Below are 27,127 nucleotides of genomic sequence, written 5' to 3'. Positions count from 1 at the left end.
AGAAATACAAAATCTAAGAAATAATAATTATTATATATATGTAAGAACATGATGGAACATTGAAACAACCAAGAAATAACTTTTTTTTAGAAACCGTAGAATTATATTTAACATACAATATTTAATATAATAACAATAATCATATTAATTACTTATTATGTTAAAGCGATATCTATCGCATTGTGACATAATTTCAGAGCGATATTCCTATGATTATAATTACTTTTGTACTCCAGTATAGGTCAATCGCTCGTAGTGCGTCCGAGTTGTAAAGTTATGTTTATGAGAAAATGTATTGAATTTATTGAGCGAGTTATGCAGATACGATATCACGAATAAATGTAAATAATATTCAAAAAATCTTTGGATGATACTCTAGTTCCGACTCAGCCTCAGTGTCGGACAGACTAAGTGAAACACCAGTTCTTCGTCTCAAACGATTATCCTCAGGACTCTAAAATAAAATAATTGTAATTGTATATAATAAATATAATTGTACATTATTGTGAGAAATTTAATAAAAATGTTTACTATTTTGTAATATATGATACGAGAAGTAAATATTTCAATCTTATTTTATGCTACTTATATAATAATGCTTAATTAAAATTTCAGAAATTTTTTCACATAATTCATATTAATACACAGAATAATTTTCGAAATAAAAATGGATTAGTTTTTCTAAGTAAAAGCAAAAAAAAATAAATTTGTCTTCTTGAGTGATATTTTCAATATTCTTACATATATTTTAAGTTAATATAAAAATCATGAATAAGTGAAGATATAACTTGCCTGATCTAAAATACCCGCAGTAGGTTCAGATGCGTAGCCTACTTCCTGCGCATCTTCTTCCAAGTCCCCTTCGTACTCCTCTAGTTCGTCCGAATCTGAATCTATGTCAAAATATCGGCTACCATGCGAAACTTTACACACCATCTGAGCAAGATCGGTGAAAGTATATGAAGAGAGTGTCTGTTCATTAGCCGCTTGATTTTTCGCTCGCATAGCTCTCGCATTTTCTCGATCCGCGTTGAATCGAGGCAGAACTCCAGCTTTCGATTGACCCTCGAAATATGTTTTCCCTGAAGAAAATGATTCGTTCAGTCTTATAGGTATGTTAAAGTGTACAAATGTTTCATTACTTATTAATAAAATATTTTTAATATATATTGTATAATCATAAATATTGTATAACTAGCATTGATTTACAATTCTTTACAATGGATTTGGATTTAAGATAAATATTAACATAAATTTCTCACCATGTTGATATCCCACGTCCTTGATCTCATCGAAATTGGCAAATTGAAGAGTCTTGTACTTGTCAATCGGTGGCCTAATATATTCGCAATAATCCGAGGTCTTCACTTCTTCTAATTGGCGCACGCAACTTACATACGCCAGTCTAGACTGAATATCTGGTAAATTTGGCACCTTCACAGGTGTGGCAAATGGATTCCATCGCTTCCACAATAACCACCAACCGGACAACGAGTCCCCATAATTTGTCAAATCTGTATCATCTTGTGAACCGACGTCGATGGCCAGAATATGATGTGCTCCTTGCCGTAACATTTCGTCAGCTTGAACGGAAAAATGTGGAAAATGCATGAATCGAGAACGTTAACATCAATTCATTGTCTTTACTTTATAAAAGGTCTAATTTATCAAAGAAAATGTGGAATAAACTCATATTCTCATAATGTAGTATATTATTTTGTTCACGAAATAAAATTTTTACTTTTTTAAATATTATTTATATATTTCTATAGATTTATTTTATACTTTATATTTTTTTTAATTTTAGGAGTATATTGTACTGTACTACTTAATTTAAGAAGTAGACTATATTCAATACGAAAGAGCCACAATAAAAAGAGAAATTATAATCAGAACTAAACATAAACGGTAAAAAAGACGAATACCTGGCACATTATTAACATAACACCCGTCGACCAAAAGATGCCCATCAAGGGGATCGCAAATCGGAGGAAAGACCCCCGCAATAGTCATACTGCCGCGAATATATCTCCATAGTAAACCTGAGCGGACTTAACTATTCAGAATTCGATAACTTGCATCTTTTATCAACGGGAGTGAGCTTAATGTTTCACGTAATTTCACACTTTTATTTCAGTAATACTCATTACTGAATATCTAATATTAAATGTTGAAATAAATCTTCAATATCGTGCCAAGGTAAATATGAAATAATACAGAATTCAACTAAAATTAGATAACTAGCATGAATACATTTCAAATAAGAGTACTTTGTTGCAACATAAATACAAAATATAATTTTTATTAGATAAAATACTAAATTATAGAATAAAAATTTGTGAATTTATTGATCTAAATAAATTTGCTATAGTTACGATAAAAATTGTGTAAAGCGGTGCCTTTTAAATTAATTTCATATTATCTTGACATCACTATTAACATGGAGATTTTTTGTTTAGATTTTACATTGATCATGCAAAAGGTGCAGCCATTTATCAGTGCGATTTGGATTACCTGGAAGGTTATTGACGTACCCGCCGTCGAGTAGGAGGTGGCCATCAACGGGATCACACATGGGTGGCATATAACCAGACAATGACATCGAGGCTCGAATGTACCGCCACAGCGATCCTAAAGACGACGAATCATTCTCTTTAATATCCTGCATTTACCCGTATACATTTATCCGAAGTACTTCCTGTATTCTTAAATTGTACTAACTGTAATCAATTAAACTGTTTCTTTGTGCGTGAATGTGTGTATACGCGTGTAACGAGAAAGATCAATCATTAATCAAAATTAATTGACTGAAACTATCCTCAATACTGATGATTCAGTTATTAAAAAGTTTTAATAATTATGGTAAATCTTCAGATGTTGTTAGATATGTGTTTCAATTACTTCACATTAAATAATTTTCTTTTTTTCGTAAAAAAAAAACAGTAGCATATTGTATTTTGCATTTGAATTTTTAAACAGTAGTTTTTGATAGATTAAATAATATTGTATTTTCTTCGATATCGTAATTCAATGATAAGAATACAGGAAGTCCATATCAATTTATACATTTTTATGCAATCGAGTGAAAATAAAAAAATATTTTGTTTGGTTTTAAAAACAGTATTAAACGGAGAGTACGTCAACAATGGTTATCCGGAAAGCTCACTCCCGCTCATTAAAGCTTCTACTATCATGCTTAATGTGCATATCTAAAACAAAACAATACATGCCACGCCAAAGCTATTAATGTGAATCAAGAAAGAACAATTTCTCTTTATGTATTCATTTTTAATACAAACATCTAAAACCGATTGCCGAAACAATTAATTTTAGATATTATCTATAAAATAAAACATCTCTTCCGTATTTACTTTTTGATTCACTCTGGATATACTGCAAGTATTTTTTATAGCATATCAAAGCTTCTAATTATATATTTGGAAAGTTTCGCTGAATTAAACGCTTACATTTTTGAAATAGTCAAAACAATTTATCATATAAATAACATTTTATTTATTATATAATTTTATGTTTAAAAATGATAGATGGACAAATATAGTGAAATTGAACTAGAAGCTTTGTCAATTTGTCAAAAAAGATGCAAGATACTATATTTGTACAGACCGTGTCTATGCGTGCGCATACAGGAGTCCGTGATGTCCGTGGTTATAGTGAAATACGGAAGCCATAAATCTTCTATATATGTGTCACCGAAAGTCTGCTGTATTGTCTTATTAAAATCTTTACCGGAAAACATCGAAGTCATCGGATAAGTCAAGTCCATAATTTGCCGCCACCATTGCGTCATTTTCTGTTGGTAAACACAGTATTTTTATATACAAATACATTTTTTGATTTGATGATGATAAGGATGTGAAAGTAATTATTAAAATAATAGAGAAACAAATTTATGTATATATATATATATATATATATATATAATTTATATTTATATAATTTATATTTATATTTATATAAAATCTCATTTTAATAATTGTTTTCACATCCTTATCATTCTTGAATGTGTGTGTGTGTGCGCGTGCGTGCGTGCGCGCGCGCGCGCGCGTGTGTGTATTTATGTATGTATTATATTCAAGAATTTCAAGAAAAGATGAATTATGATTTTGTAAATTTATACGTAGTACTTTAGAGATCCAGAGTATGATGATAGAAATTGCGGCATCTATGTTGCCTCACCTTAGACCACTCTCTAGCCTTTTGTGTGGTAGTAGTGATGTTCTTCTCCATGCACCACAGCGCACCCATGAAAGCACCAATACTGACACCACCAACCATGTCTATAGGTATACCCGCTTCGATGATGGCTTTGAGCATGCCCACGTGAGCAGCACCTCTTGCACCACCTCCACCTAGGACGAGACCGACCGAGGTGCCAGTCAACCATCGTGCTAATCTACTAAAATCGCTGTGCACGTTCGGCTCAGACATGAGCACTTTGGAGTACAATTCGTTCTGCAACACAATATATTTTAAAGTATTCTTTTTTCTTTCTAATATTCGCAAATAAATTTCTTTTTTATTAATAACATAAATAGAATAAAGCAGGTCATAGACGATTCAGAATAGATTTCCTAGTTGATGACTTGCTTACAATTCTATACTGAGATCTCCTGGTAAACATCCGCTTTGGACATTGGATGTGATGATGGCTAGATATCCACGATCTCATATTCAACCATTGAACGGTGTTTGTAGGTCGTTGACCGTTCTGTTCCTTGTGCAACAGCACTAGTTCCTTTTGTGTTCGCATTACCAGCCGTTCTATCTCACGTTCTGTTCGACCAATCGATGGCGGTCGATCGCCCAGACCCACGATAAGAATGCAATCAGCCTGTCTCGCGCATCGCTGAGTCCATAGTGTGTAACTTGAATCACATTGATATAGAGAGATTCTGTGCTGATCTTCCTGTTGTGCGAGCCAAGAAGTTAATCGGTACTCATTCGCAGGCTCCATGATAGTTGTTCCTAAAGTCTACATATAAAAAAATAAAATTGACGATTAATATATTACTAATTTTATGAAACGATTAAGTAAAAAAATAAATAAAAGTAAAAAGTATAAATAATAAATTAAAGAAAAATTATATAGTATATATAACACAACAAATATGAGATTTATATATCAAGATAAATAAAGTATTAGAATGAACAAGTTGTATGATTGCGATAAAATACCTTTCTTACGACATCCGACGTTAGACGAAGACAAGGACCAATGGCACATAAAGAATGATATAATTCATAAGTAAAAGCAGTCAGTGGTACATCATCCGACACCGGCACTATGGCAACAGTTGAAAAATTTACTTGTGCGGGTCTAGCGTCAACTGTTGCTGCAGCTCGCCTGTAAAATATTTTTTTAATTAAAAAATCATTTTCGCTAATACAATTTTAAACATAAAATATTGATTCATATAACAATAATCTGTTTAATTGTTTAATATATCAAACAGTTATAATGTATGATATTTACTGAGTATCATTGTTGCCATTTATTGTGTGTGCCTGTTGCCAAGTACCAAGTATGCGATGGCCAAGAAGATTTATTAATCTTGTAACAACAATTGGATATCTGAGTTTGATCACATTGAATAAACCTTCTGGCAGCTTTGCCAGTTCAGAATCCCGAACCGCCATGACCGTCGTCGATCTCGGAGTTTGCGTGACCATCTCTACAATTCCCACCAAATCACCCTTTCCATATTCTGCTACCAGTTCTTTTTTGCCGTTTTTGTAAGTGATCACCGATCGCAATCGTCCACTTAACACAATGAATGTCGAGTCTGATTCATCCCCCTGTCTATAAACGGCACGTCCGCTTTCAAGGAACAACCAATCGAGAGCGAAGTCCACCTGTTGGAAACACAATACATTTATTAAAAATACTTCTTTTAATAGAAATTTCTTTTTTTTATAGATTCATACCTGTCTTACGAAAGGACTTAATCTACGAACGACGGTATGTGCCACGTGCAATACGACTGTAGGTTGATCTCGCATGATAGCAAAGAACGTCGATTTACTGAGTAATGCAATGCGGCTAGCGTGTTTTGCTCTGATAGTGTAAAAGGATGGTTCGCCAGTTAGCACTGCTAAACCACCGACAATTTCACCCTGATGAGCGCTAAACATATGCACTTCCTGGCCCGCGTCTCGGCCCTCCGATACGCGTTGACTCACCATCAGGGAGCCAGAAAGCACATATACAAGTGCGACATCCTATAACACGATTAAATTTTAATAATTTTTGTACATAATATGTAAACAATTTTTTTTTCTTTTATGAACATACACTCATACAACCTTGGTCAAAATTATGACAACTTATTTTTTTAAATATTTTTAACTAGAATTTAAACAAAAATTAAAATGTGAATTACCCTTTGTTTCAAGAACCTTTTTAAATTTTTATATAATGCCAGTAATTAGTATAAAATAATTAAAACATTTCAGATAAATGAAAAAGATATAGGTACCTTATAATTTTGGCCAAAGCTTTGTACATATATAAACTTGTATTTGACAAATATAAAATAGCAAACCTTATGAGATTCTTCTTTCATCAGATAAGTACCAGCTGGTACCTCCCTCATCTGCACCTTATCTTTGAGCATTGTCTCATCTTCTATGCCAAGTTCACGAACAAACGCATCAGTGGCTATCTGTACGAGCTGTGCTTCGTCCAGTTGTTGCTGCTGTTGCTGCGCCTCGTTAGCTTGACGTTTTTTGCTAGAATAAGTACTTCCCGAATGAGAGGCTTCTGGATGTGATCCGTGAATAGACTGAGACATTGGCGGTGGTGTTACCCAGTGAGAATCGCATTCTGGTACCATCTCTGCCGAACTCTGATTACCTACTTGCAAATTAACGCTCTTCCAATCGATACTATTTCTTGACCTACAAAATAATCCCAAAAATTAATTTAATCAATTTTATAACTTGAATTATTTAACATATTAAATTAAAGAGATATATTTTAGTTAAAAAATTTCTTACTCTCTTCGTCGATTTATTATGGGCACAGGTTGAGACGTGCTTGAATTAGATACGTCACGATGAGAAACCTCGCTAGTATCGTGTATTTCCGACGTGCCGAATGGAAATACACTAGGGACACTTTCTATGTTCTGCGAAGCAAAATTCTCTCTGGTTCTTGATCGTACCGGTGAACCGGAGAATGGACTCTGCTTCTTCTTGTGCGATCCTTGATTGACTAATTCCGCGGAAAGACCAAGATATTGATGCAAAGCGGTGAAGGTAACTCTTTGCAGACGTACCATAATGACCTGGATAACTCGAACAAAGGCATCAGGATAATCTTGAAATACCTGTAATAATATTGTACATAAAACATTATGTATGCTGCTTTATACAATATAAAAGAATGTTGAAAGAGAATATAAGATAGGATGCATAACTTACTTCTTGGAATGCGCTCATTGGTAACTTTACTACTACAGAATCTTCTACTGCTCTTGCTGATACAGTTTTATATGTACTTGTATGCCCGGTAAGTACATCAGTAAAGCTAAGAAGACTGGTAACCGACTCGCCTGTTTTTACCACTTTTAAGGAAATTTGAGACCCATCAGATCCAGTGATATATACATTGACTAAACCCTGCTGCACTATAAATAAACTCTCGTCGGGGTCTCCGATTTTGAATAACGTGTTACCAGCAGGTAAATTCATAATTTCCGTATACTTGCATAATTTCAAAAACACAGGTTTTTCAAAATGACCAAAAACTCTAATACTTTGCAATATATATAGAGCATCTGGTGGTACTCTTTCGCCAGGCCCTAAATCTTCCTCCAGATACTCAGCAGGTGGTTCCAATACCTTAAAATTAAATAATTTTATTAGAGACATAAAAAATCAATAATTGTCAATTAATTATTGCAAAGCATACTTTGAGCTGTTGCGGAACAGTATCCTTCTTAAGTTGCAACAATCGACGAGCAAACCTCATCACTGCTTTTCTCTTCTTGCCTTGTCCAGTGGCATGCACCTGGCCACCAATGGACTTTACCTTGCGCAACATCTTTCTGCCATAAAAGAGAACTTTGTCTCTTTTCCTGAACCTCGGCTTTCCAGTACCCACACCAACAAATTCTTTCACCTCCAAAGGCAAGAATTCCTTGTTCTTCCATTTGCGTACCACAAAGATTGATGCAATTAAGAAAACAAGGAGTAAAAATGTGACAATGACAAAGATTGTCCTCGACGTTTGATATTCTTCTATAAATCTCCCAATCCATCTTGAAAATGTGTATGATCCCAAGCTCTCATTGAACTTATTAAATAATTCTATCACCTGTGGATAATAAATTCTATTATTAGTATATCTCAAATATGTAGAATCGTTATTTTCCTAAGTAAAAATGTGAGATATTCCATTGTTTTCTTTTCTCATCTGTTATAATAATTTCCTGAATAAACAGAATAAAAAACATCAACTAAAATCATTGTCAAATTCTTATCATGCTAAGTAAGTTCTTCAAAGAAGAATTCTGATTTCTACTACCAAAATTATATCATTAACTAAATTATATAAATTTCAATCTATTATTAAAAACAAAAAATATCTTGTATAGAAGATAAAATAACTAATTTAAAGAATAACATTTTTCTTTAAAATTCTGTTTATTCAGAAAATAATTACTGTACCATCATAGATCATTACTTTAAAATTGATATAACATATGATTTGTGTAATTTACATAATGTATAACGCAATGATATAACTCTACTCTCCCTCTCTCTTTTTACAAAAGAAAGAAAATGATAAACCTGATCCTCTACAGATTAATGACACTTGACACATTGTTAGGTTACATCTCCGGTCTCTGCGTAAAAATTTGGTTGCGATTGTCAATGACCTCCAGGATAAACGATACACTAAACTACGCGTAGCTTTCCGATTCGAAAATCGACAAAATCAATCAACAAAAATCTAGCGGTGAATAGCAATATCTTGAAAAGTAAATATTCACAACCTCCATAGTGGGCACTCATGTCTCCCTCTCCGCCGAAAAAACCGCTCAGGACGTGTCACGACTGTCAGGACCGCATACGTTGGCGAGCAAATGAAACTTAATCGGCTAATCGAGCTCGTCGGGACGAAAAATTAGATTATTTATCTCGTAAGTAAACGACCTTTGATACTTCACTCGAGTCATCCAGCGCCATTTTGTCCGTAGCGCGGTTACGAGTTACGAGATCGATGGTTTAAAATAATTCATATGCAACAAACATATCTTGACATATCTTGGCAATGCAGGCAAATGTCATAAGTTTACGCACGAGTTGATTTGCATAAACAATCGTTTTCCGGACTGTGAACCTGCAGTTACAATCTTATCTTTGAACTTTCGAGCAATTATAAAACTTATAGCACATTAGTCCCTATGTATTATAATTTATATTTATGTTAATTAATTTTGCGTTAATTTTTTATAAAAATTTTAGCAGAACTGGCAGATTAGCTTTGCGGAAATTCGACGTTTGCACGATAAAAGATCTCTATAACAATAATTAGATAAGACAAAATTTATACACATCGCGTTTTTAACTCATAAATATCAGATTGATCTTTTTATATTATTTAGCATGTAATTTAGTAATCAATCACAAACAGCACACAATATTTATAAAAAATTTACAAAATATTTATGCTAATTATTTAAATATTTTATAAATATATTTTCTAAAATATTTCATAGACATTTTTGTGATCTTAGAGATTAAAACAGAGAAATAAGTTTTATCATAAATGTCGCATAAAAATATTTATAAAATATGTATTTTAATAACATTTTGAGTAAAGATTTTATGAATCTTTTTCATTCTATTGTGTTTTTAATTTATGCATGTATACTTGGATATATTACATAATGTTTTATATTACATATAATATTTTGAAATCAGATTTTGTTTTTTATAGATAAATAATTAATATTTGTTACATGTATTCTCAATTTATCATTTATAATACATACATATATAGCAAATCGTAATTTTCAGATTAGATTAGATAACTCGACAAGTGTTAGAAAACGTAACAATCTAAATCAGTTCTGATTAGTATTTTATTGTTTACGTAAGGAGCGATACCGTTAAGGAGCGATAGAATTAGATAATTTCTCTATAGCAACTCGAACATTGGTCCGATCAAAACGCCAACGTTATTATAAAATTAGATAAAATTTCTATGAAGTTTAAATCTATTTCCATCCTTTTCTATCGATGCTATTTTAACAGTGTTTGACAATCGGTCTCAAACGTCGCAGTTAGTTAGCAATTTGCGTGTTTAAAATAATCAGAGTACGTGCAAATATGTAACGATGAACTATCGTGCGCAGATAGCGGTCGTCGCTAATGACGATTTCGATTAACCGCAATAACGCGTCATATTTATGTCGTATCAGAGAGGAACGTCGTCGATAAGTCGAACATTCCGCTGTGACGCAATTCAAGTTTCGCGCCCCCGTTTCCCCGCCGCCATTCGGCGCACGCGCGCTCGGCCGAGCGACGTACTTGCGCGTGTCGCCGACAGAGCGCGCCACCTCGGAATTCCTGGGTGGTTTTTCGACGACGGCGGTGGCAGCGGCGGTCAGTGAGCGAGTCCCGGCGGCGGCGGTAGTGATGGAGACAGGAAGGTAGAAGCAGGCAGGCGGAGGCGGACAGTCGGTGGTTACGAGGGCGACATGTTGGACACGTCCGTGTGACTGTGCGCGTGGCGGGCGATCTCTAACGCGTGATCCCGTGCGTTATTCCGGGTCTCGCTTATTCGTCGATCTTGCGTGCGTGCGTGCGTGCGTGCGTGCGGACGGGCGCCGATACGCGCGGGTAACCGCGAGGTGCGCGAAGTGAGGCGAATCGCGCGACACATACCACGCACACGTCGCGCTGCTACATGTGAAGTGTCGCGAGAGGATAATTATTCGCCGTCGCGCCCGCTGGTTTATCCGGCCCAGCAAACATGAGCTGGGGTACGGAGCTCTGGGTGAGTCTCGCTCATTTTTCTACCCTCTTCATCTCTCTCTTCTCTTTCCAGCTCTCCCCTCTCTATCGCTCTCTCTCTTTCTCTCTTTCTCTCTTTCTCGCGGTTGCGACCGTCGCGTACGTTCGTCCTTGTCGTTCCTCTCCCGCACCGCTCCCGTAGGCGCTCCGTTCGCCTCGTTCCGCTTCCACCTTGCGCGAGATTCCTCGGGAGGCCAATTCCGAAAATGGGTCCGCCGCTCTCCTCCTCGACGATTCCATGTGCCGTCCGCGCGTCGCGCCCCGCGATCGCGCTCGTCTCTCTTATACGCACACGTTCAGCCGTCGTCCCGTTCGGCAGCTGCCATTCCCCGTGTTTACGGCGAGCTGCACGTCCTCGTCCGCGCGCGGTGAGAAACGCAAATTCGCCGCGGCGTGCAACGGTCCCGGCGCTCAGGCATCTGGTCCGGCTCAGGTAGCCGATATCTGGTAGTCGACGTGCGCGTGCCGTTCCTCCGGTGCAGCCGCGTACCTACTTCCCGACATGACTCGAGAGACCCAGACCGTTTCGCCGTTCACGCCGATGGCCGCCCCCCGTTCCATTCATCCTCGCGAAATTCCCTTTTGCGCTCTCGGCAGCTCTCGGTTCTTGGCTCTCGACTCATCGCGCGTAAACAACCGCCGTTGTTCGCTCGCGCGTGTTTTTTCTCTCTCTCTTTTTTTTCTTTTCTCTCCTCGTCCTCTATTCAGCCGAGATGAGTGCGCGCTCGTGGAGCCGTACGTCGTATTCGCGCGAGCGAGCACTCCATGCAGCACGAACGACGACGCGAGACAGCGCCGATGTGACGTGCGCCTCGGCGCGATGTCGTAGCGGAGCTTCTTCTTTTTTTTTCCTCAAGAGGAAAATTACACGTTGCCCAGTCGACGCCCGTGATGGGTTTCCACGTCGCCGGACGTTCAACGTCCTGGCGACCTGAGAACGCCCGCTGTCTAATCTGCTTAAAAATTATTTTCGATAGGGAGAGCCGATCTTCTTCTTCTGACCGTTCCATCCTGTCCGTCCTGTGAGCTATGATGAACTTCTTCACGCATTTATGATTTAGGACGCGCCTGTCCGATAAGATATTCAGGACTTCCAATATCCTCTCGTTTGCCGCGGATGCGTCACAACTTATCTCATCAACAGAATGAATGCGACTCTTTAAACATCCAGCGGAGAAACGTGATTCATCTGTAGCCGATCTTAGAAGTTTCATGTGCTATTCGCGCGTGTTCCTGCATACGCCAAATTAAATATGTCGAGCTTCCAGATTTTTCCTCTTTTATCTCATTCATCAGTCGGAACGACTTTCTGCTGCGCTAGGAAAAAAAATGTGCCTTCAGCAAAAGCTGTTGAGTTTAGCGTCTTTTAACAACTAAATATTTTATTTAATACAGTGAGTCAACAATTATCGATAAGAGTAAAGTTTAAAAAATTGTACTAAATTTATTTTATATGATTTATTTTAAACAGAGAGAGAGAGAGAGAGAAAACATTAAAAACAAATTTTTATTGCAACTTAAAATATAAGAAATGATAAACTAATATAAAAAATGCATCAGTTTTTCTACACCAAAAGAAAAAAATTACTAAATTTCAATAAATCTTTGAATACTTATAATGAAATATAAATATAAATAAATATTTAGTACAAGAACCATTAATTTAATTGAACTATCATTTTTTTATGAAGCAAATATTTTATTACAACTATTCAAACAAATATTTATTAAAATATAGTAATTTTTTCTCTCAATGGAGATGGCTTTATTTTCATGACCACCAGTGTATAACAAAAAATTAGTTGCTTGTATGAAACATATGTAGATGAAAAAATACTAATACGTTTATCTTAACTAAACAACTTTGTTCGGTACATATTAATCAAAACATTTTTCCTAGCGTGCTTGTCGTAGCTGTCAAATCGCTTTGACAGCTTAGGCCACGCATGATCCACAGATCTGCGTCGCGGTATTATCTCATCTGTTATTTGTATTTGTTAAACGGCTCATTATCGTTATCTTCGATGTGTTTACGTGATCGTCGCGCGATCCTCTCGAGAATCTAGACTCACGGAAATCTCTCGTACGTCTCGGTTTCACTTACAATTAGCTAACAGGTTGATTAAGTTTCTCTTCATCACATCAAATGAACCACTAGACACAGAATAGATGTTGACATTTTTCATTATCGGGTGAGATTTTGCGCCTGATAATAATTTACGTAAATTTTATATATTCCGCTTTTTTTGGACCATTATTTGATTTTGAATTGGAATTTATACTACAGGAAACGTAATATCACGTTAAATTAATAATTGATTTACTATAATTAATTACGTGACGTTACGTTTAATCAAGGTTGGATAGATTAATATATTTTTTTAATTAAACTAAATTAGAAAAAACTAATAAAGTTATGTTACGATTAAATTAAGTTACATTAGAAATTTTTTAAGTTAAATTACTCAAAAAAATTATAACATGGATTATCAAAGAAATGTAATAATAATTTATTTGTAAATTAAATTTTTATGAAGTATCAAATATTGTTTTTTAAGTGGAAATGTATTTTTTCTTTTACATAGATAAATTTTCAACTTGGGGAAAAAAGTTAATAAATTAAATCTATGTGTTTCAAAAATAACTGGTTAAAGTTTTAAAAATTAAAGTTAACTAAATTAAGGTAAAGTTATTAATTTTTTAATTAATTACTATTCAATTCTGCATTTAATATATTAAATTTGTATATTATAAATATACATCTTGTGTACACATACATATAATAATTACATTATTAAATAAGTATGTATATTTAATATATTTATTATTAATATACGTTTACTATATATATATATATATATATATTTGTTTAATTAAATTGGTAATTTAATATTACCGATGAGCTAATACTTATATTGACGTGTACTAGTTTTCACCCTCCATGTACCATTCATCTATCCGGCACTTATCCGTTGAGATCTTCATTTCGCCTTGAGCGAACTCGTAATTTCATGACTTCACAGTATCGATTTTTTTTTATAAATGCCAGTTCTCCATCGTGTACTTGCCACCCTTCTGCCATTGTGGCTTTCTTATTAAACGCATCATCTACGTATCTATTCGTCCATCGAGCTTTTCAATTCGCTTTAGGCGAATACTTATTGTAATCCGACGACTTTACAATTAAGTATCCCTTTTCCTTTTGGAAGATAAGTGAAATTCTTTTTTTAATCACCTATCTTCAGTTAACAGCATCCTATCGCATCGTTCTTCCGTTTCTCCTCTCTTTAACAACTGCTCGATCTGCCCACTTTATCTTGCCTCTCAGCAGATATGTATTTTATCCTACGACCTTATAGTTAAACAAGGTTGTTGAGATTGAAACATGCACAAGGGAAAGTCCATTTCCTTTGTGCTACAATATGCGCATTGTTTGAAGGCTTTGTTTTCTATTTCTGGAATAAATATGCACCAATATTTCTATAGCGCAGATCTCTGTGCGAGGGACTCTATGAGCTACATTCCGAAACATCTTCTCTAAGGGAAACTTTACTCGATACAATACACTGAGAGAAAAAATATCAAAATAAAAAAAATTGTACTTAACACAAAAAAATTATTTACTCAGTAGGCAAATAATAGCTTATTTATTTGCAAGTTAAATATTTCTTAATTGAAATATTTATGTAAATAAAATGACAATTTTTAATCAAATAATTTTTTCTCGCAGTTTAAAAAATATTTACTGTTAGACTGTTGTTATATGTATTCAAGATAACCAGATTTTTTTAATCTAAGAAAACGCTTTAATTAAATTTAGTAATATTAGTTTATTTGTAAAATCATTATTTAAATGTAAAAAATGTAAAAATACAAAGTTACAAACTTGAGATATATCTGTTTACTTATTGTTAAACTTAAACTGAACAAACACACAAATGCTTGTTTTAAAATATATGATTTTAAGAAAATGTATTCTTTTCTTTAAAAAAATTTTTCTCTCAGCGTATGATATACGTGCATTATATATTTCGAGTAAAATTTTCATTCACACAAAAGAGGAATCTAACTTTAATTTACCTGCTAAAGGTTAAAGCACAATGAAAAGCACTGGCAACAGGAACAGGGAACAACAGGCAATAGATTTCGCAACTTTTGATTGGTTCACAGATTTTTTTCGCGGCTTCCGATTGGTTAAAATCTATTTGCTTGTGGTTATTCCTTCTCTGTTCCCGTTGCCTGTTTTTTTTTTTTTTTCCATTGTGCAACAGTTTCGCCCTTATGGTGAATCTCGTCTGTTCGTGACCATACAATCGGCATTCTTCTCGGCAAAATACCGTTCTTCTCGGCCGCGCATCTCCATCGGTGGATACATTTTTGAGAAGAGTATTTTCGTTTCTTCTCCCGCGCCCACCCCGTGCTACCTGCCGTCATCGTCGTCTTCGTTGGTCGTTGTTTTCGCCGACGACGACGACGACGACGACCTGTAACCACGATATCCCCGAAAACCAGTTCGCGCTCGCCGGGAGTTTTGCCTTTTCGGTTGCTAGCCGCGGGCGACGTTCCTCGTGTCCCCCTTGCGCGGTTTCCCCTGCGTCCTCCTCTCCTCCTCCAATCCTTCTCCGGTATTCTTTCTGCGCGCACCTTTTCTGCCCCTCTCGCACAACGATCCCTCTTCTCTTTCCTTCCCTGCCCCTCGCACCTTGCCCGTGAAGGAGCGTACGTTCTTTTGCTTCCTTTCCCGTGAAATCCTCGACGGTCACGACGGCGACAACGTCGGCTTTGCGACCGACTCGCGTCTCATCAGAGAGAGAGAGAGAGAGAGAGAGAGAGAGAGAGAGAGAGAGAGAAAGAAGAGAGATATATTCTGTATTTCAGACAAAAATTGTCTGTTGGATACAGGATATGCTTTATGTCTAGACAATTAATCGCATATTTTGCATCTCTCTCAAAGGTTTTTAGCAGTCTGCCTTTTCTTTTTAAGGAAAAAAAATATTACTGTCACGACAAATATAAACTCGAGCAGGATTGAGCATTTTACGTGTAAAATATAAATAATCTGCATTACGTGCATATAACGTAAACCATGTAAACTTATATTTTACGTGTCATCTATCCATGTATAAAGCAATAATCCATGGATTATAAAAGATTCAGATTTTATCATAGAAAATTATATATTCCATTTTTTACTTTTAATATTGTATATTTTTATTTCATTAATATTATACTAAAATCAGATTTGTTAGTATAAGATTCATATTTTTTTAACTAAGGATGTAGGGATTATATCTCAAAACACTACTAAAAATAACAAAATTTCATAGAATATTCTAGTACTACGTTGGAGTATCTGCATAAAATTTAAGCGCAATTCATCTATTGGTGGAAAAGTTATTTAATTTTTTGTTTACTCTTGATTCTTATGTAAAATCTCGTTTCATTCTGTATTGCGTTATCCAATTTATATTAATTTACATTGTATCATTTATTGTGTACATGAAAAAGATTTGTGTAAAACGTAATATAAACAATACGTAAATAATCCATGTACACGTAATGTTGAAATTCAGGGCACAACCCTGATTACGGTTACAAAAAACGTTACAAAGGTTGCGGATGTTATTCGAGATATTTTTTTCAAGTTGTAAGAAAAAGAGCGCGAAGCGAGAAGCCTAACGATATCTCTCGATGCCACATGGATTTCCGTGAACCGGCGACATGGGGATAAGAATCGTGGAATCGCGAACGCGTTTAAAAGCCCTAAATGGATTAGACGTCGCACGCGCTCATCTTCCCAGAATTCTTACGCACATATGTTCGCGTTCCATACGCATAAAATCGATTCCCTCTGCTTGCCATCGACGTCCCTGTGCCTTTTCTCTCTCTCTTTCTATTAATAATTCATTCCCACATTCCATGCGCCATAATTTTCGTTACTCGTCCCCGTTATGGACTCGATACGCTCGATTGTATGCCGAAATCCCTACGGTGTATCGAATCGTTTCGTTCTCTTATCGATTGATTCGTGTTCGTCTTAACAAAAGTATCCGAAACTTTCTGACCTAAGTACAAGCGCGAAAGACTGAAAATCTGTAACGTAACAAATTTTATTTTCAATTAATTTTGATCACTATAACTTTTATTTGACGACTGCTCGTCTTTCTTTTAACTCAGTACGCGGAATTGTTTTCAATTCTCTTACTATTAACAAATACAAATTTTAATTAATTACATTTTGCTATTTATTTTGTTATATATTTTTGGTTTAACGGGTTTTTTGTTTTAAATCAGAGCACAGTAAATTTATATAAAAATCGCAATAACGTACATTTATAATATTTCAGTAAGTGTATAATGAATTTCCTTCTTTCTTTGTTCCTCTTAAAGGGGATTCTGTCTCTTTCTCTTTTCCTCTATAAAGATACGACGAGGCACGCCCGTCTTGAACATATGCTTGCGAGTAGCAGCAGCTAGCGGTTAAACACGGACGCGTCTTGTATCGTGATTCACAAGAAGATGTACGACACATCGATGACTGATATGCGATACGTGCATACCTTGGACCGCGTGTCAATTTTACCAATTGATAATGGAAATTACGCCGTTAATCAGCTCAATAGAGATCTGGGGTACTACTTTAAATCTATCAGTGGACATTGTGTCCCTTATCGCGAGTATCGAATACCGTAGATCGGTATCGGGAATATTACGCTTTATACTTTTAAATTAATCGAGGAAAGAGTACAGCGTAAAATCATTCACCATGGCGCCAAGTTTTGATCGAACACGCATTACTTTTCGCAAAATGTTTCTTTATCATTTAAATAATGTTGTAAATTATTATAATTTTTTAAATTAATATAACTATAATATATTGAAATCCTCTAATTTTCTAAATTTCTATAACTATGTATTTTATCTTATTATATTTAGAGGTTTAGCAGTGCCAAGATTTCGTACACTAAAATTTTGTTTCAAAGTAAGCAGAAAAATTTTATTAAAATAAAAATTTTTATCTATTACTTTACTGTTTTCTCTTTAATCTTTGATATTAAATGACAAAAATACTACCATTTCAGTTTTATTTATTAAAATAATATTAAGAATTGAAGCTACAATCATTTGGGTTGGGAAGGAGGACTATTGAATGAAAATAGATACAAAGATACTACCATTTTAATTTTATTTGTCAAAAGTAGTACGACAGTTATACATTTCAAAGAACAATATATTTGTAATTAAAAGATTTCATACATTTATCGAAAAATACATGTCACTTAGGTTGAATTAGATTACACAATTTTGTGATATCATTATTTCTTCCGAGGATTTATACATACTTCACTTGGGTTGGAATAGGATGACTTTTCACATCTTCTTCTCGAGAAATCGGGAACGATCTTTGAACACTCCTCCGAACTATCGATTGTCCGATTTACTTCGTAACCAGGCGGCCGGCACTGACCCTGATAAATTAATTTGGTCCCCCAACGCACCCAGCACCGTGGAATCGATAGTATACGAAGACAGTTTGGGGCGGTGGGCGGCAGGGCGAAGGTGGGATACAGAAACTGAGATACAATCACGGGCGCTTACGTCATACGCGTATACACGGTATCGCGATTTCGGAAATAACACCGACGATTTCCGATCTCGCCGCTGTGCATGGAGAAAGTGACGTGCAACGTCGTTTCCTCGTAACCTTCACAACTTTTCCCTCCTGCCGCACGTTCGTTTTCCTTCCACGTTTCGTCCGCAATAATGATCCGCGTAGGTGAACCGGAAGAGAGCGCGCGGCGACGCGGGAGCCAATTCGCGTTGCCGCACGATTTTTCTTTTGTATGCAAATGAACTTTGATATAGAAATTTTTTCTCAATTATTTGAACTTGGTCTCTTTCCGCTATTTATTTCCAAGGAAGTTGTTACTATTATATTATTCTTATAAAGATATACTTTCTCTAAAAGTGCTGACGCTCTGTTACACTGAGGCTAAGTGCCGTTAGTCGCAAATATGCGTCGTGTTCATTATTGCGAGAGTCGAGACTCTTCTCTATTCACTGCACTATACACAGTGCACTGATGCTCTGCATTCGCCGTTAATTGTTCAGTCTTTCCGGCGTTTTTCCGTCGGAAAAAGAGAAGGAAGGCTATCCGGAAGTGAAGCTCATTTCAGAAATGTGTCAAATCGTGAAATCATCGCGGCACACACGTGCGAGACTTCTATGAGTTAAAGATGGTTATTCATCATTTTTCGCTGAAACACGTAATCGGCTAACGGAAACGCTCTCTGCGAAATTTCCTAATAGAGATTATCCGAGTAAACGTTCCGTCCTCCGTAGCCGTCGAACATGATTTATCTTTATTGTCACGTCACAAAGGAATTTCATTTTATTGCGAGATTTTATTAATCTGATTATAAAATTCAAAGTGATGTTTTAAACGAATTTTTAAGTTATTTAATTTTGAGAAATGCCGGAATTTTTACTAAAACAACGCGAAATTTTCATATAAACAGAATTTCTATACGCTAAGAAAAAATTGTTAATTTGATTAAATCTTTACAATTCAGGTATTTATGTATTTAAGTCAAATATATAAATCCTTGAATTAGAGAAATTTAATTTAATCATAAATACATGAATACTTTAAGAAATTTAATCAATATTGAAAAAATGAGTTAACAATTAATTTAGCCAAGTTAACAATTTTTTTTCTCAGCATAGTAATTTCGTCGTTCATTGAGAAAACAGTTAACTTGACTAAGTTTTTCAACTCGATTAAATTTTTTCAGTTCAACTATTTCTGTATTTGCCTTCAGGAAATTCAGTCAAGCTGAAAGATTTAGTCAAGTTAACTTTTTTTTTCTCAGCGTTGAGAAAATATCATCGAGAGCTTTCGATATGTTTGTATCTTCCCTCGTTGCTTGTAGAGGAAACCGCTGATCGCGTCTAACTGTACCGCCATAAATTCTTTTTAATGACAAAGTGCACCAAGTGGAAACTCTTATCGAAACGCGTGACGTGATTTAAATTTACCGTAAAGAAAAGGCATGAGGAAGTGGCGAACAGTAACGACTTATTTATAGCATAATTACGATCGTGCAGCGAAAATTGTTTCCAGCTCTAGGATTTACTCGACCGGATATTATTCTTATTATTAACTCGTGCTTTATTTCTGGCGCATTTTTTTTTTAATTGATTCTTCTTATACACAGAGAAAATGTTTTAACATACGCCTCATAATGTGACAAAATCGCAAAACATTACCAAAAATGTAAAATTTTCATAGAATGTTCTATTATTACGTTTGAATATTTATATCAAATTTGCATTTTCTTACTGGTTTAAAAGTTATTTAATTTTTTGTTTAATCCTGATTCTTATTGTGTCTTGTAGTTATTTGTACTTATTTGCAAATTTGATGAGAAAATAGCATTACGAATTAAATCAACATTTTTATATATACTAAATATATAATAAAACTCTAATAAATATTTATACAAAAATTCAGATTTACTTTTTTTAAAAGCTATTTAATTGAAACTGCAGAATAGTCTTTTTTGCTGCAAAAATCATTATAAATCAAATTTTTTGTTGTTTCTTTTTTGCAGCTGGTTTTAAAATTCTGACATTTCTGACCAAATTTTTTTATCGATTAAGAAAAAAAAGAATAAATCTAAGAAGTCTTTTAAATGTCGATAATTTTTAGTTCGTATAGTTAAACATCCTTAAAAAAAAGATAATATTTGATAGAGAAATTAAATAGTTTCAGTAAATAATTATACCAATACATCGACTTGATATTATCTATAATTATATTCTATGTAATTTAATTTTTGAAACATGCCCCGCGTTTTAATTACCGATTACAACTTTGAGTCATTAGAAGAATAAATTTCAACGACAATTTCGATTTTTGAAAAAGCGATGTTCGTTTCGACATTTAATTAATGGGGAGTGTCTATGCATGTTTGTAGCAATCTGTTATGCACAATCCAAGCGTTTTTCGATTGGATCGCGTCGCGGCGAGAGGGTTAACCGGGGTGATCGGGGCCTAGCGTGACACCATCTAAACGGGTTTGTCCGGTTTGGCGAATTCCACTCAACACCGTTATTATTTGCTTTTCCCGACTTTACATTACTTTCGCTCGAAATCCGAGGAAATCATCCTGCCTTTCTGATCATTTGATACTCAATAATTTCATCTTTTATATATAGCATACTGTAGTAATATTATATTGACATTAGTATTACGTATGTATTATGTAAAATTCGTTCAGGCATTACACGAGATTTTTAATTGTATGACAATCGTTTTCACGAATCTTCTGTTGGTTCTGCGATATCTCTTTTTTTGAACGGTATTATGATTACGAGATTATCTAAAATATATATCACAATATCAGCATCGTATCAACGTATATACGTTTCATTTTACGATTTTTATCGTAACTATTAAGACACCCTGTTAACTTTATTACTGTATTATAACTTTGACATATTTAATTTCTCCGTCGTGTTTGCAGCAAAATAAATTCTATTAATTTATTTTAATAAAATATATTAAATTAGTTTCTTTTTATCTATAAAATAGTTAAATATTTACATTAAATAAAAATAAAATTTTATTTGGCTTGAGAAAAACAATTTGAATAAATTAAAACACGTAGAACATTTTTGATTTTTTTTTTTTTTTTTTTAATGGATGAACGAACGACTGGAGGGTAGATTTTGTTTTGCAAATTTATCGAATTGAGAGAAGAATGATCTGACGAAAAATCTGTTGGCATCTCCCAACTTTTACACGCGTCACAGATTATTCCAGTCCGAAATTTAAAACGCTTGCCATTCCCACGTTTCATGGACAACCGGTGGCCATTATCTTGCACGGTTGACTGAAGATGTTTGCATGATTACACGCTTCGCATCTCGGTTGTTTGAAGAATTTTACGAGGTGTATGGAAACAGTGTGAGAATAGTTTCCACGATTGTATGAACTAGTGGGATCTCTGGCATTTCGAGCCGTTCCCGATCATTATCGAATTCGATGGTAAAGATAAGATGATGGATTCTGAACATCGGGTGTTAGCGATTTCCATACTTTATCTATATCGAAAAAGATTTGAAAACGTTGGAGACGAATCTTCAACGAATCTGCTGCGTACGAGAGTAAGGAAGATTTTTTTTTTTTTTTTTGGAAACCAAGGTAACGCTTTCTATTTTATTAGCGTTGAATAGCTTCCATTTTCTGTGAATTCGGATCAAATGTAAATTCGGAAGATCAGAAATTCGGCTTCCCCGATTTCTCCGGAGAAACTTGATAATATATGTATCTTATATTACACGTTTCACGCACAACACACGTGTACACACGGTACATCTCATCATTTTTTTTTTTTTTTTAATTTTTCGGATAGTAGTAGGTCAGCGTATCAGAGAAATTATACGCTCTATATACATACATTATAATTATTCCGTTAATGATAATTTTATTTTGCACATTCTCTAATAAGCATTGTACTCCGAGTTCCAATGGATAGTACTACAAAATATCAGAGAAATTTTGTTACAAATATCCTATCTCGAAGATGAGAGGATGGGAGTATCTCTGAGGTGGTATCGTAAGATTATCGTGCATATGGTGATTCCTCATTTGTCGCGAAGATGAATATTTCTGCACAAAATACTGGGTGTCTCGCGGAAGTAGACACGCAGCGATAATTTATTTCCATGACGAGGCTCTCATCTCGCGATGCGTATTTGCCTTCTTTAGTATACGTTTTATAAGATACATAGCCAAATATGTATTTAACATGAATTTATTTTTCTCGGAAAGCATACGTCGTGCTGGTGCATTTATAATTGCAATGAGGAATGCGACGATTACAGATAAGGTGCAACGATCTCGATATTAATGAACATTCGCTAAAAGAGGAAACTGAAGATTTTCCCAACGCACGCTACGTAACGTAAAGCGGCACGCCGTGAACGTAAAGGGTTAACGAATTCCACGTTTGCGCGTGACACCCTGTAGACGCCCGTCTCGCCTTTTCCTCGGGCACGCAGCGTGCGTGGCCGCCGTGGCCGCGTGGCCGCGAACTGCAGAGGGAAAGAACCTGCCCCACCCACGCGTTGCAACGAATCTCTATAAATACCCGAACTCTCGAGTGCGCGCATTTACTCGCGGCTGCACGTGCGAGAGTGAAACGCGTAATGAGAGCGAGAAAGAGCATGTCGTCCGCGTTGATTAAGGCCGCCGCGCGCGCCGATCTCGCGGATCGGAGAGATTTTTCCACGCACTCGCGCACGAACACGCCTGGATGCCAGCGTGCTCTAAAAATCAGACGATTATATAAAGTAAATGTGAGAATTTTAATTTAACAAGCAATTATTAGCAAACTAACAAGCAAGTATTAGTAATATACAAGAATCTTGATAAATAAACGGGCCGAATAACGAGCGTAATATCTCGAGTTTGAAGATAAGTTTATTAAAAAAACAATGTGTAAAAAAAAAGTTTATTTGATTTATTCGTGATGTTCCATTCGCTTATTGATGTACTTTATGGTATTTTGAACGACTATCGATTGATTCATTTTATTAGGCAGGAGGAGTAAAAACTTATTGTTAGTAAAATTTTAATTTTCTTAGGCTCGATTTTTCATTATCTGATTTAACTTGTTCTTAAGCTTGATATTTTAGGGTTTCACGAGCTCAACGATAACGGTGATATGTATGAAACATTAGATTAAGTTAATCAGATAACGAAAAATCGGGCATAAGAAAATTAGAATTTAACTCTGAATTTTTACTTCTCTTGTCTGGCAAGACGAATCAATCGATAGTCTTTCAAAATATAGAGAAGTATATGAATAGATACACTGAAAGAAGAAATATCTTTAAAAAATTTTACTTGATACAAAAAATTATTTACTCGGTGGGTTTTAATAGTTTATTTACTTGCCAAGTTAAAAAATTTCTAATTGAAATATTTATGTAAATAAAATAAAGAAATAATTTTTATTCAAGTAATTTTTTCTTGCAGTTCTAGAAAATATTTACTGTTAAACTTCTATATTCAGATATTTTAATAAAACAAAAAAAATTTAACTCAGTTTAATATTATTTTATTTGTAAAATTATTTAAATGTAAAAAAATGTGAAAATACCAAATTATATACTTAAACTAATACGTCTATTTACTTAAAAGTAAATATTTTGATTTAAACGGAACAAACAAATGCTTGCATCAAAATATATGATTTTAAGAAAACGTAGTTTTTTTCATTAAAAAAAATTTTTTGCTGTGTACAATAAAATAAATGCTTTGTCTCTTATATCTCAGGAAAATATGCCTTCGAGGAAAGGCTGTGAAATATATGAATATGAAATTAATATAAAAATATAGCAATACAAATAAATTCTTTGCAACGTTCGTACTGCAATGATATCAGAGACTTTGAGAGATTCTATTCCTTTCGCAGCGGCCATTTGGTTTTTTTATTTTTCGCTGTTCATATATACCTAGAAGACAATCTTACGTAAGGGATAAAGTATGCTAATTTTCTTGCCTCGGTGCGTTACAGCACGATCTACTGAGTAATAATGCATGCAATGACATTGTGTGTGTCACTACTCGGTGTGTAAACTGTCGTGCACAATACCAGCCACTAAAGAAAAAAAAATTTTTTTTTTAAGAGATAATATACGTCTTATATCTGGAGAAAAGTTTCTTCGAATAAAAAAAAATTATTTGAATCAAAGAAACCTGTTGCTAATCTATCTAATGTGTTGCTATACGATTAAAGAGAAATTTCTTTGACTTAAAACAAATTTTTGGTTGTTCTTTTTATTAGGAAATTAAAGAAATAATTTGATTGTGCAATGCAAATCTTTTTTTTTTTTTAATAAAGGGAATACATTTCTAAAATCAGAACAACTAAATGATTTCTTACATTTTTGTTAGTACTTTAAATCAAAATGTTGTTTAAATTAAACAAATTATTTGAACAAATTATTTATTTAAAAATAGGCTAATTATATTATTTTTTAAAGACAAACGCATTGTTGTTTTTCTCGAAAATATTTTTACTTTAATAAAAAAAATCAAGTTAAAGAAACGATTTTCTCAATTTAAACGTAATTTTTCTCTGTGTGTACACTCTCACGAGCTTTAATCTTGAATTTTTTGGGAATTTCTCTTTTATCATTTAAAAATGATATCGATTATCATGGAATTTTATTGGAATTGAAAAAATTTTTGTTTATTTCTTTTTTTAATTCTATTTCTCTGACAAAATTATTACTTTTATTTTATCTTATTAATATCTCTGAATTATTCCGTGTAGAGCTGACGAGTTTAATTTGCTTTCAAAGACGAACGTTGAACCATTATTCCGGGACGGGAACAAAGCGCTGTGCGCGACGCTGAGGGAGACCCACGCGCGTTTCTTATCATTCGCTGCATCCTCCGTTGATATCGAGGCCTAGATTATTTCTCCTCGACGTACTCCCCTTCCCGGGCGGTCACTCCCATTCAATCTCATCGTTTTCGTTCCGAGCGGCAGTGAACGAGACGAACGTTTGCATTGTGATTCATACTGGCTGGAGATTAAAAATGCATTGACGAAAAATATGAATGAGTCATGTGCGCGATCGTATTGAGACGTGATAAGCTGAAAGCAATACCGTCGGCGACGGCGACAGCGACTTCTCAAAGTCCAATTAAAAGTCAAGAATCACTTACTGTTATTTTCCGACGGGAGAGTGTTGTCAATCAAGAACGGAAGGAGAGAAAGTAGTCCAGTAGAGAATACAATAAATGTTTTCTTTGTAACCGGATTTCTCAAATTAAAATTTCTAATGAAAAATATCTGTGTTGAAATTATTAAAAGAGACAACATTTTGTATTTCGTTTTTTCGAGGCTCAGTCCACAAAAAGGGTCATTCGCTTTTAGTCGTTCAGGTTCCAAGGTTTATCATGACTCTGTCACGGATCTGTCATCAAAGTTTGGCAGACACGAGGCAGTTTAGAATAAACAGGATGTGCACCGGGAAAAACTGGGAAAATCTGGAATTTTCAGGAAATTTCTTTTATCCTTAAAAATTATGGATTTTTATTGAGGCTCACATCAAATTTTTGGAATATTTTTAAATTTAAATTCTCTCTCTCTCTCTCTCTCTCTCTCCCTCTCTGACAAAATTATTATTTTATCGTTTTTTTAATTTTTGATATTACAAAATGTCGACAATCGATTAACAATAAATATGGCATACAATCGATATATATATTCACGTACATTTTCGTGTGTAATAATTTGCAAATTTTTATCAAAATTAATGATAATAAAAGCTAGCATATTCTAAATTGGTGTGTTTAATCACATTAAGAAAAATGGTTTTATCATATCAACGAGAAGACGTATCTACATGTTTGAGTGCGTTTTGGTGAAACCAAGCAGAGTTTCTGGTTGTTAGTAGGACTCAAGATTTTATAATAGAATGTTTGAGACTTTTCTATATACATGTATATTAATTTCTACTAAATTTTTTATCGATTTTAAACCAGTATAGATGTACTGATTAAATCCAGATTTCTAATGGAACAAGAATTTTTCAGTACACGCCTCGCATTCCTTTAGTGAGCCAGATTATTGACAATGAACAAATTGTTATATTATGCATTTAGTTCATATTATTTCTTTTTAATACTTTTTTAAATTTAATATTCAAAACTCGAGTGATTTTTCTTTGTACGATTAAGGAATATTAAAAGATATAAATTTATTTCGAAGATGCATTTAAGAAATCTCTAATCTTACCTGAAATCTTGACTAAAATTCCCAGAAAAACCGTAAAATTTCAGGGAATGCTCTTGCAAAAGTTGAATATACATCCCAATAAAAATTATCAAGATTTTTATAATGCTCACGGATAATATAGTACCGTAATAAAACCGTTGACACGTGCACGTCGCGAGACGAGACGCACGTACGCGTCTCCGTCTCGCCTCGCACGCATAAACATGCGGTACGAATTAATTAAGGTAGAATCGACGAGACGTTCGTCACTCCGACGT

At 34.6% G+C, this 27,127-nt stretch overlaps 2 protein-coding genes across 11 annotated transcripts in view; one reads left to right on the top strand and one right to left on the bottom strand.

Annotated features, from left to right (window-relative positions):
- Positions 1-80: 80 nt before the first annotated feature.
- LOC105201632 (neuropathy target esterase sws) lies at positions 81-9,242 on the bottom strand. Of its 4 annotated transcripts, none has more exons than XM_026140857.2 (15): positions 9,021-9,242; positions 7,934-8,338; positions 7,444-7,863; positions 7,018-7,349; positions 6,564-6,918; positions 5,947-6,240; positions 5,495-5,874; positions 5,197-5,365; positions 4,613-4,993; positions 4,198-4,473; positions 3,625-3,811; positions 2,515-2,631; positions 1,263-1,583; positions 793-1,082; positions 81-454 (listed from the first exon to the last, which is right to left on the bottom strand). In XM_026140857.2, exons 1-15 carry the CDS (start codon positions 9,024-9,026, stop codon positions 353-355), a joined length of 4,035 nt encoding a protein of 1,344 aa, XP_025996642.1. In that variant the 5' UTR covers positions 9,027-9,242; the 3' UTR covers positions 81-352. The 4 variants fall into 4 exon arrangements, with proteins under 4 accessions (XP_025996642.1, XP_025996643.1, XP_039308019.1 ...); XM_026140858.2 differs by lacking the exon at positions 2,515-2,631 and adding an exon at positions 1,926-2,042; XM_039452085.1 differs by lacking the exon at positions 9,021-9,242 and adding an exon at positions 8,815-8,998.
- A 1,379-nt stretch (positions 9,243-10,621) lies between these two features.
- Positions 10,622-27,127, top strand: part of LOC105201630 (formin-binding protein 1-like) — a 39,900-nt gene continuing 23,394 nt past the window's right edge. For 6 of the 7 annotated variants that reach the window (XM_011169718.3, XM_011169716.3, XM_011169714.3 and 3 more), the window contains exon 1: positions 10,622-11,029. In XM_011169718.3, coding sequence (XP_011168020.1) covers positions 11,006-11,029 — 24 coding nt within the window. In that variant the 5' untranslated portion in view covers positions 10,622-11,005. The remainder of the gene's footprint in view (positions 11,030-27,127) is intronic. The other variant, XM_011169717.3, reaches the window with a different exon arrangement.

Source organism: Solenopsis invicta, chromosome 7 (genome assembly GCF_016802725.1).
Source record: "Solenopsis invicta isolate M01_SB chromosome 7, UNIL_Sinv_3.0, whole genome shotgun sequence".
In the NCBI taxonomy this organism is placed as follows: Eukaryota; Metazoa; Arthropoda; class Insecta; order Hymenoptera; family Formicidae; genus Solenopsis; species Solenopsis invicta.
Note: the sequence above shows the minus strand (reverse complement) of the source record. Positions and strands in the feature narration are given on the sequence as shown.